General features: G+C 38.5%; 1 protein-coding gene across 2 annotated transcripts in view; it reads left to right on the top strand.

Annotated features, from left to right (window-relative positions):
• Positions 1 to 11,619, top strand: part of LOC105479619 (glutamate ionotropic receptor delta type subunit 2) — a 1,566,744-nt gene extending 1,555,125 nt beyond the window's left edge. Inside the window, exon 16 of one of the 2 annotated variants that reach the window (XM_024792196.2) lies at positions 5,176 to 11,619. In XM_024792196.2, coding sequence (XP_024647964.1) covers positions 5,176 to 5,334 — 159 coding nt within the window. In that variant the 3' untranslated portion in view covers positions 5,335 to 11,619. The remainder of the gene's footprint in view (positions 1 to 5,175) is intronic. The other variant, XM_011737665.3, reaches the window with a different exon arrangement.
• Positions 11,620 to 12,043: the final 424 nt, after the last annotated feature.

The following is a 12,043-nucleotide window of genomic DNA, read 5'->3' as shown; positions in this document are numbered from 1 at the left end:
CTATGTAAACTTTCTATTAATAATGCAGATAGCACCTTCTAACAGTAGTTTTACAATACTTACAACAGCATTTCTTTCAACTTCCTAAAAAAGTAAATAGTTAAAGCACTGCACCTTCTCACATTTTTAATGGAAAGTAACGATGAGAAATAAGATAGCTAAGGACCATGCATATTGAAAATCTCAGATATGTTGATGTCAGACTAGCAGTAAAACAGAAAGAAATTCACTCATAATTATAGGGGAAATTTGGTTAAACTAATCAATATACAAATGCATACAGACACATCTCAGGTTAAATTACTATAAGGAGTTCAATCCACGTTAAAAATCTCACTCAATCCCTAGTCTGCAATTAAATGATATAGCATTAAAATCCTGTATGTAGGATTTTAATCCCTTTAAAATCCTGTATGTAGAATATACTGCATATGTTCCCCCTCCTACATGTTTTGGTGTTTTGGGGGAGACAGAAAAATCCGGCATCCAGGCCCGAAGCTTTCTGTCTATTGTACAGTAGCTATTTCAGACCTGTGTGCTTATGTTTCCGATTCCTGGGAAGTTCTTTTTGCCGCAGGGCGTGCCCTGAAACACATCAAAAGAACCAAGTTCTACAAAAGAAAAAAGAAACTCAAGTAGGCTTGAACATACAAAGAGAGGGAGAAAGAGATGAGAAAGGGGCCAGGCAAAGTGTTGAATACAAAATGAGTTCAGGCAACCCCAGGAGCTCTTCATCACTTACATTTATCTTATTCCGTGAGGGGGGCGTAAAAACCAGCCCTGACATAAACCACCCACTGCCATTGACTTTGACTCTATGTGTGAGAGTGAGTGCGTGTGTGTGTGTGTGTGTGTGTGTGTGTGTGTGTGTGTCAGAGAGAAAGAGAGAGAGAGAGAGATGTATTGAACATAAAAATGAGCAGATTTCCCGAGGTGTTACTAGTACCTCACAAGAATTAAAAAAGAAAACATTTTACAACACAAATGATCAAAGTCCCAAGAAAATAAATTTAGCATGGTTTTTATGTAACTCCTCTGTAGTGTTTACATCAGAATCTTTGAACTGTGCATTGCTTTAACATCTTTACTGCAGTATCTATATCGCATCTTTTGTACTTGTTATCAGAAAGCATGTGAAATTTTTAATTTCTACTTGCAATGTTTTGTGCATGTTTTATATTTCAGGGCAAAAACTTGTAGTCAACAGCTCTGCAACAAGATAAATTCTCTATGATAAATAAAAACCATAATTAAGTGTCAAGGGTCCAAATAACTGAAGGAATAAAGGAAATGTTTTCTAAATCTATGCTAATTCCATCTTTGAAAGTAAGACCCCCAAATTCTGACCCTGTGTCCTGTTTAAAAGCGTATTGCAGTTGATAAACCCCTTGTGCAAAAGGTCATATGTGCATTTAGGTGACTGTGTCAAGTTTTCTTAACACACTAGGCCAAGCTCTGCTCCAATGGCCTAGTTTGAACATACAAAGTGTTTCAGTTGGCCGGCAGTCTGGAATGAAAGGTACAATCCCCACATCCTATGTACATGTAGTGGAATGTTGTAGTCTGAAGGAACTGCAGTGATCTTTAAACTCATTTACAGGCTTTTCCTCTGTTTTGATTTTCTTCCATTTTCTTAAGCAAATAAAAGAATTAAAATTTTCAAATAATTTACAATGTGGGGACAATCACACCCAATTCTGATACTGTGACATGTCAGTAATTATCAAAGTAAAATTATATCATTTCAATATCATTTGTATAAGCAATTATCCCAAAAACCTGTCTTGAGAGAAAGAGAAAGAGGGTAAAAAGTAGAATTGATAAAGAAAAATTAAGCGCGAGTACCAATTCTGAATGTTACAAGTCGTGGTCCAAGTTTTTTCTCCCTTCAAAACCACACTTCTTTCAGCTAGGCGTGGTGGCTCACACCTGTAATTTCAGCATTTTGGGAGGTTGACGTGGGCTGATCACGAGGTCAGGAGTTCAAGACCAGCCTGGCCAACATAGTGAAACCCCGTCTCTACTAAAAATACAAAAATTAGCCAGGTGTGGTGGTGCATGTCTGTAGCCCAGCCACTCAGGAGGCTGAGGCAGGAGAATCACTTGAACCTGAGAGGTGGAGGCTGCAGTGAGCCGAGATCACCCCTCTGCACACCAGCTCGGGCGACAGTGTGAGACTTCACGTCAAAAAAAAAAAAAAAAACACCTTTTTCAAATATACCACACAAATTTACCATATGATTTTATGTGATTCCTTTCTTAAAATTGCTCCCCGTTTTCTGATTAGCATTTATGCCACTGCAAATTGTCAATGCAACAATTGAAAAAGCAGGCAAAAGACTTTCCTAAAGATTAAAAACAAAAATGTAAAAAACTACAACCATCATCACACTGCATCCAGTCCCCAGGTGTGTGGCATTTCCTGGCTGTACAGTTCCTATATCTTCAATGTTAGGGAGAAAAGGAAAAAAAGTACAGCATACCCTTTATGTGACCCTCAGAATCCCAAGGGTCCTTCACTTTGCAGGTTTTACAAGCCAGCCTTAAGGTCCGTGTCGTCTACCATGATACCCTTGAATGTCAAGGTGTTCCTTAGGATCTAAAATTAGGATGAAAAATAAATTTAAAATTGTCCCTACCATCAATGACACTGTCACAGACAACAGACAATTAAACAACTCACTATAATATACCAGGTAAGACTATACTTCTATTAGAGTATAGTCGTGTGTTGCTTAACAATGGAGATCCATTCAGGAAAAAAGCGTCATTAGGTGATTTTTGTCAAAATGTGAACATCACAGAGTGAGTATCCTCACATAAACCTAGATGGCATAGCCTACTACACACCTAGGTTATATAATATAGCATACTGTTCTGAGGCTACAAACCGGTACAGCATGCCACTGTACGGAATACTGCAGACAACAGTAACACAATGGTAAGTATTTGTATATCTACACGTGTCTAAACATAGGAAAGGTACAGTAAAAATATGGTGTTATAATCTTATGACACCATTATTATACACGCAGTCTGTCATTAACCAAAACATCCTTATGCATCGTGTGACTGTATCAGACACATAAAAGAGAACCATACTGCTGTAACATTCTGTTCTTGGGTGAGAAGTCCTTAAGAAATATTAGAATTTCATGGTTTTGCTACAGCAGAGAGTTGTCTGCTGCACAACTTTTTGTTCTTTGAAGCCATAGGGCCCCTCAAGTAAAAATGCCCTCAACCTTTCAAAAGCCTAGCCGGTCCATAAAACCAGTCCTACCTCCTCCATGATTTCTTCTTTCATTATTCTAAAGCTTTATCTTCCTCTCTGCAACTACTATATCTATTAGTCTTCATTATTTAGCTTAGTACTTGGTTATGTGGAATCTTTAGGTGATTGATATTGTTTTCTGTATGATGGATGTATCTCCCAACCAGATTATGAGCCTATTAAGGGCAGACTTTATGTTGTATACCGGTGCATTTTCTCTTTTCCAAAGTACCTAGCTTAATTTTAACACAATTACAGTAATAGGTAATTAGTAATCGCTTAATTTATTTTTTGGTGGAGAAATGTGTAAATTTTGCAAATGAGTATTTCTTCACACTACATGCTAGTCGAAAATTCCCTAAATGCTTTTTTATGTAGCACCAGTTCTAAAGATGCTAATAAACCTTACTCAAAAACTTAACTTCATGTTGAAATGTTCAAGACGTGTTGATTTAAACATAGTTAAATAAATTATTTAGTACTGGACTTCTCAACACCTTTAAAACTTGTATAATTAAATCTTCAAGAGAGGTAGATAAAATGCAGTGGTTCCCAAATGTGCCTAATGAGAAAACCGTTTTTGAAATTAGTGTTCACAGACCTTGCTTTGGGAATTCTGGTGTCTTCCAAGGTCTTTAGAGCTGATTTCTACACTTAGTTCAGTCAAATTGTTTGCTGAAATAACTGGTTGGTTGATTCAATTAACTGGTAAGTGCTATCAATCCACTAACACAATTAGAAACACTCAGTCTCCTCTAAATCCTGTAACATTAGCAAAGATTTTGATAAACATGAAACCTAGGCACAAGTTCTCCTAACAAGGACATGGAGGTAAGGATCACACTGATCCCTTCTGACACAGGCTGAAGTGAAGATTCATAGTTTGGGTCCACGTTCAAGCTTCTTGCTGTTGATTTATAGTTTTAGACTCTGTTATTCAATGGCTGAAATATACCATCTACTCCTCAAGTTTCAAGAAAAAGGAAAGTTATTTATTTAAGAGCATATATTTAGCCGGGCATGGTGGCTCATGCCTATAATCCCAGCACTTTGGGAGGCCGAGGCAGGTGGATCACCTGAGGTCTAGAGTTCGAAACTAGCTTGACCAATATGGTGAAACCCTGTCTCTAATAAAAATACAAATATTAGCCGGGCGTGGTGGCGTGCACCTGTAGTCCCAGATACTCGGGAAACTGAGATGTGAGAATTGCTCGAACCGCAGAGGTGGAGGTTGCAGTGAGCTGAGATAGTACCACAGCACCCCAGCCTGGGCATCAGAGCAAGACTCCGGAAAAAAAAAAAAAAATCAGCATATATTAATATGGGTAGGCTAAAATGCATTTGACAAAATCAAATTTGATTCGTGATTATAAACATAGTACAATTTATATATTCATTATTTATTGTTAGTGTTTTAAAGTTTATGCATGGTCTGGAACCAATAACTAAAAGTAAAGATGTAAGATTCAAGACCTAAGGAAACAGGCTTCAGGATTTTATGTGTGACTGTATATAGACACCAACTTTGGTAGAACTCTCTGTTGACTCTCCGTGTGAGAACGATACTGACTTTATTTTCTGGTGAAGATATTGAAGGTCTTATCCAGTCTAAACTACCAAAGAATCCTAATTCAGACCTGGATGAACTCCAAAGCCCTCCCTGATACAGGTTCTATTGAACCAGCAGCCAATATGCTCTGCTTTTTGATGGTTTCCTGGGGTTCAGAAAACCTGTGAAGCCCTGCATGGGAGGGAGGGATGCATCAGCTATCATCATGCTCTACTTTGTTTACAATGGACATTTAAGGTGTAGCCAATGCCTTATAAGTAGTGATAGGACCATGGAAAGCCAAACTTCGTCTAAAATCAACCTTGATGTGACCTTATGTTTTATTTCCCCACAGGCTTCATCCCTGCAGAATGAAACTACAATATCTGAAAGAAGGAATGTTTGGCCATTAAGGCCATGTTTGAAACTTGGCAGCAATATCTGGAGAAGCCAGGCATCCAGTCATGGCCTGCACCAGTCATCACAAATGGGAGGACCCCTGGATGACCCATAACCTCTACCAGCACAAGAGCTGCTGATCTGTTTCCCACCTTATTGATTTCAGGACCCATTAGATCCTGTACTCAAAACTGGTGAGCTAAAGTATTATCTCCTAAATTAAAAACACCTATCCAGTTCAAGGAAGCTGACCTCACCAGGTTGTGACACACAGAAATCCTTGCTGTAATCCACTCATAGAAGAGTAACAACAGGACTGCTGCTTTCAGCCACAGGTCATGGGTCTTGCCTGCACCGGCCTGTTAGCCTTAGAAGGATGCTTCTATGCAGTGGACTTCTTGCCTAGGTGTCCTGGTCAAGAGCACTCACATTGAGGTCCAAGTCTGTACCACAGTAGCTTTGTCCTCAGCTTCTATCTGTGCACGATTTTAAACTCTGGGTCTTAGGACTTCTCATGGCCAAAGATCCAGGGAGACATGAAGGACCAAGGAGAATGTGCCTTGGCAGAACTTAACCAGAGAAAGACAGAGGGCTCTTCCAACTCTTATTGAATCACTGGTAATTGTGGTTAAACATCTTTAGAGGTTTTTATCACAGAATTCTCTCCATATTTCTAAAACAACATTATTTTCATACTTACCAAAATGCGCTACTTTCCTCCACACCAAGGGACATTACCTTTATCCCCAATGGCCATCAAACGTCTACATTTTGCATGGATTCCTGGCTAATGTAGGGCCTCCAGTTCGAATCCACACTTAGTACATGTGTCATTGTAAACAAAGATCACTTGCATCTTAGGATTACACCTTGGAATTGCAGTGCCTGTATATACTACCCACGACTAAGGTAACTTTGTTTTCCTTATACCCACTTCCACATTGATTTATAATACCTCTTCAATGCAAAACGTATTTTACAAGTAAAATAGGGAAGCATCATATGAAACATCCCAGCCCCTCATGAACTCAATCAATTTTTATTGAGGACCACTATGTGCCAAGCACTGTATTACATTTTGGGAACACAATGATGAATGAGTGAGAATCCTTTCCTTAAGAAGTTTGCATTCCAGTGGGGAATCCAGATGATGAAACAGCATGAAGAGTGCTAGAACAGGCTCACGATGGCCATAAGAATTCCCTCATCTCTGTTCCTTAATCACCCAGGGAACTCCCAGTTGCCCAGGCTGATGCACAGGTGATCTATTATGCCAAAGCAACCTAAAAGATGAAAGCCAACAAGCAGCAGTCCAGGGGGAGCCCCTCCAAGTAGTGGTCCCATGGGTTCTTGTTACTAATGTATTATTTCTAAATCATCTGACTTTTAAACAAGTTGGGTGTTCACTTACTGAGCGCCTTCCTCATTATGTCATCAAACTGATAACCCTCAAGTTGTAGCTGCTCACAGGTGAAAATCAGGCTGTGAAGTCAGAAGACATGGCTTCAAGTTTGGGTCCTGGTGCTTACCATGACTGTGGGCAAATCACCTAAACTTTCTGGTCTTTGGTGTCATTCTTTGCAAAATAAAAGTAAAAACATTATATACTGTACCTACCTCACAGGGTTGTTGTGAGAATCAAGTGAAATGTATGTGAAAGCACTTTGTAAGCTTTGTTATTTTTAATCACCCCACTTCCATGGGTTCTTCATCCTCCCTACCAAATACAATACTATAATTCACCTGAAGGATGTACTCTTACCCACTCTGTTCCTACCTCCCACCCCTACACAAGCGAATGGTACAAAGAAGATGAAGTACATGCCTTCCTGGATATCTAGTTTCAGATGGGAATTCTGATACCTCACAGAATGACAAGGAAGTAGTCTGGAGGACCAAAACTGGGGTTCTACTGCCATAGAGACATTTCACCATTAACATACCACTGGACCTGGATACCAGGCAGCCCTCTTGATGGACGATTGCCCCCAGAGAACCCTTTCTTGGCCCCAGAGAACTAACCAGACTGCAGTGGTTCAGGGAATCATCTGGGTTCTTTCTGGCTGCCAGGAGAGTCACCAGCCATTCCAGGAAAGAGCATGCTTCCGAAAATAAAGCAAGAAGATTGGTTAAAGGAGACACTGACCCCATTAAGCAAAATACAAACCATCCCTGACTGCCTGACCTGCGATAAACGGGCTGCCAAGGGAGATTCCTAAACACTCATTTAAAGCAAGGATTCGGTGACACATTTCTTCATTTAGCAGTTTATCCCTGACGCCAACCTGACTCTTGCTTCTCTGATTTTTGATTTGTCGACTCCCTGTCTGCTTAACAGACCTATGATAAGATGTGTTTCTGGCTTTAAAATCCCATATGCTCCCCTTACATACACACAAACACATAAACATCCACACAATGAGGAATGCCACCATTTTTCCGCTCTTACCCACTTGACCAAGCTTAGCCTGGCCTTCTGTTTCTGATTATTTCATATGCATTCTGATTGGCTGATCCAATTTGAGTTCAGTTTCACTGGACCAGTTCTAATGTACCCCAGGCTGAAAGCCTGACTCTCTTCCAGTCCTGTGTAGAAGCTTAGAGTGCCCATGGAGTCACGATACCAATATCCAGCAATCCTTTACACAAAGGGAGGTCTTTCAACTTAGAATACATATACTTGTCCAAAACTAAGGCCATATTGGCATGTATATCCAGGAATAACATAAAGTTTCTACAAAAGTTCTGAGTGAATAGAATGGTGACTATGTACCAAAGATCTGATAGAATTGGCATCCGAGAAGCTTTGTGATAAGGCCTTATGCCTAAAATAGAAAATTTCAACTACAATTCATTCCTTAGCTTCCTAGAGCAAGGAAGACAGATTATAGGGAAAAATCGATTCATTGTTTATATCAGTTTCCAAAATATTTTCAAATGGAATGGAAAATAATTCACAGTTTCCTTCTTGCTATAAGTCAGAATGGCTGACCTGACGCACCAGTTCAGTGAACTGAGAAATTCTGAGACTTTTTCCTATGGCTATAATATTAAAAGTTAATTTTAATACCTAAAAAAGATTAACAATTAAAAACAGTGTCTTATGTTATAGTTTACAACCACTGCTTGCTGTGGGAAGGGAGCCAGAGAGACTCAGAGTACCCGCCACCCAAGGTCAAAGGCACTGAGCCAAAGGATCCAGCAAAGAGCAGGCCCAAGCCAGGAAGAAAAGCTGTTGCTGAAATGACAGACCAAGCATATGAAACAAGATGATCTCCAGGTCATGGTAGCTGAGAAAGGAGAATAGACAGATCCAAGCTGGGAACCAAATTAAGATGTTGGAACAGGTACCAGAGTGAATAAGACTGGGCAGGGGATGGAGTCACCTACAGCCACCTGTTTGTCGTACAGTAGCCTTTCTTGTAGGTTGCAATACTACATCCTAGTTTCTTTTTCACAAGTAAAATCCTTGGTATTACCTATGTAGCTTACATAGCCAGCCCCAAGTAGAAAACTCTTCCTTTCCCACAGACATACTTTTTACTATCTTGGTTGATATAATTTTCTTTCTCAGAGATTTTTAATTTTTTTCATGAATCTTTGATAGATTATTTTATCAATAAAAATTTTGTCAATAAATACTTTTCCTGATTGAACTCCAATTCCTTCTTTGGTGATTAAAGTTGGTAATAAAAATAAATTACTTTAATTAATAGTTTGTCTGTACTTGCTTTCCCAAGGCTATATGAGAGGGAGATGATGTTCTAACATAGATAACATATGAGTAAGCTCAAAACAATTATAGTAAAACACCAGCCCGGGGTAGCCAAGATGACGTTTGATAATGACACACAGTGAACATTTCAAGTTCGCTCCAATCTACAAATTGTACCTCTCTTTCAAAAGTCATAGGGGATCAACTCTCCCACTGCCGCATCAGAATGCAGACTGCCCAGTGAGAGATAGACACTCAGGATGGAAAGGAATAATGCAGGCAGCATTTTGCAGAAAGAAGTGTTTGAATGCAGAGACCAGCCACTCCCCATAGCTGGGGAGAGTGCCAGGCTTTTCAGAGAACTCACATTAGAAGTTTCAGCAGTGGATGGAACTGGGCCAATAGACACAATGGTGGGGAGAGTGGGGAAGTTTCTGTAATTAAAGTCTGAACTCTGCACACTTTCAAACAGACTAAGAGCTCTCTACTATTGGCAACAAGGACTTTTTTTTTAAGTGATTGTTCTAACTGAACCTGGTAAGGCATGAATCACTGTGGAAAACAAAGGAAGTCAGTGGAGTACAGACTTTGGGTTAAGAATGAAGAAAATAATCTGAATGGCACCAGGAGAGACAGTTCCATAAGCTCTATAGCAGGAGAGACTGGAAGTTACTAACAGAGGAATACTGCTGTGTGTCTTTTCCAGTATGCCATATATATAGTTAGACTTAAAATGACCGCTTGGTAAATTACAACTGGTTTTTAATCTTTTGTGTGGACTCGGTTCTTGTCTATTGAATTCTTTCATGGTCTTTATAAAACCCAGAATTCATAGAGAACTCTTCAATGTTAACAGAGTATCTGTTGATATGTGAATCAGATAGATGCTAACTGATAATTACAATCAATATTCCAAAATGGTCAAGCAATTCTTCACTTAATAAAATTTATTTTGAACTGAATATATACAATTTATACCAGCAAGATAAAATATCATCTGTTACAGCAACACCAACTCTAAATATAATCCCAAATCCCCAATCTTTCACTCCCCACAAACAAAATTAAATTTTATCTGTATGCTGAAAATCAACACAGAATTTTTTTTAATGGGTCAAACTTTGGTAGTAAGTAAACTATTATTTGAAGCAACTAGTAAGAAAAGGCTAAACTGCTTGAAAGCATTCTTTCTTTCAACTTGTATTGAATGCCAACCAGTCTCAGACACTGAATTAAGCAATGGACATAACATAGTAAGCAAAATCATAGCGTTCACATTCTGGGCTCAGACAAAGACATTGAATAATCATACCAATGAATGTGTACTTACCAACTGAGAAAAATTCCTGAGTAAAGGACTAAGCTACAAGGAGTGTGTATGACAAAGAAACCCAACCAAGTTTAGAAGACTTGCTGGAAGAAGTAAAGCTTGAGCTAAAGTAAGACCAGCGAGCAGAAGTTGAGAAAATAGAAGTGGGGAGTATAAAACATTTCAGACCGAGGGGCCCACAACACTCATCTGAGACCTGAAATGCTAAATAAGACCTGAAAGCAGGCTCAAGTGATTACAGCCCTGAAAGCAAAAGTTAGAATGGTAAGAGGTGAAATATATAGGTGGGTAGCAACCAAGCTATGCTGTCTTAGAGACCACACTAAGAAACTTCGTCTTCAACCTAACAGAATTGGAAGCGTCTCAGCTTTTAACAAGAGTTAAGTCTTAAATTTGTTTGCCTGGTTGTGTTCTGTTGTACACATATAGAGTGCTTAATATACATGTACTTAATACATTCTGGATTTCTTTTCCACAATATATTCCAGAGAACAGATACGATATTTTCCTAGGTTGATTATCAGAATTATGACTTAGAAACTTCCACCCAAAGAGGCATTCTGTGATGCGCATTCAAGTGATGCCAAGAATATAGCTACTGTAGCCTTATCATGGCCATAGTGTGTATGGATTCTGTCTTCAAAACAAGGATTCTGTCTTCAAAACAGATTTTTTTAAAAATTGTCTCAATTGCGGCAATACATATGAAAATATTTTGGAAGTTCTGATGAGAGTAAATGAAGGAATCATTACTACTTACTACTCTACAAAGGACCAGCGCTCAATTTAGAATGGAGATACATAACAAAGGAACCTTAGAAAAACAGAGATGTCCCAATTTGCGTGCACAGCAGTAGTAACAGTAGGTTGCAGTCTGTCCTCCATCAACCCTTCCCTCACCCCTGCCTTCAGAGATACCTGGTGCCTCCAACAGCTGAGTATCTTCAGGGAGCTAGGGCAGGAACTGATCTTTTTCTCTTCGGCTTTCCCTACAGACTAAGGTAAAGGCTTTCTCAGCTCTGCTAAGTCAATTATCACTTGTCCATCTGGTTCCAGACTGTAAAAATTTGTTGATATCTTTGATTTGTTACTGTCTCTTCAGCCATTCCCTTTGTATTCTGCATTTATGCCTTTTGTGTCCTTTTTAACGGTGTTTGAGAAGGGTATCTATGTGTTCAATCTAAAATGATTAACTGAAACGTTCTTATTGTTCTAATTTGCATTTCCTGGTTGAATACTTTTTTCATCTTTATGAACCATGTTTACTGTTCCTTCACGAATTACGTGCTCTTATCTTTTGGCTGTTTTTCTATCAGGAACTATTCATTTTCTTATCAAACTTAATAGTTCCATTTATATGATGTATATTAACTCACTGTGTGTCAGATTAATTGCAAATATTTTTCCAGTTTGTCATCTACCTTTAATTTTTGTGATTTTTATGCATGAAAAATATTATTTTGTTATAATTTACTATAGTTTGTAGTTTTTTATTATTAAAAGTATTATTAATTATAGACATTGTTATTGAATTTATTAAATTAATTACTGAATTACTAAATCTTCCAGCAAGTTTAGGCATAGAATTCCCTTAATCAGCCTGATATCAGTTCAATGATTACCTACCTTATATTCTAGATATATTTATAATTTCATGTTTTTAGATTTACTTTTTAATTCATCTGGAATTTAATTTTTCATGTAGTATGTAAGGGGAAATATTAGGTTGGTGCAAAAGTAACTGCGGTTTTTGCCGTTAAAAGTAATATAAATAACGAA

This window comes from Macaca nemestrina, chromosome 3 (assembly GCF_043159975.1).
Source record: "Macaca nemestrina isolate mMacNem1 chromosome 3, mMacNem.hap1, whole genome shotgun sequence".
Taxonomy (NCBI): domain Eukaryota; kingdom Metazoa; phylum Chordata; class Mammalia; order Primates; family Cercopithecidae; genus Macaca; species Macaca nemestrina.
Note: the sequence above shows the minus strand (reverse complement) of the source record. Positions and strands in the feature narration are given on the sequence as shown.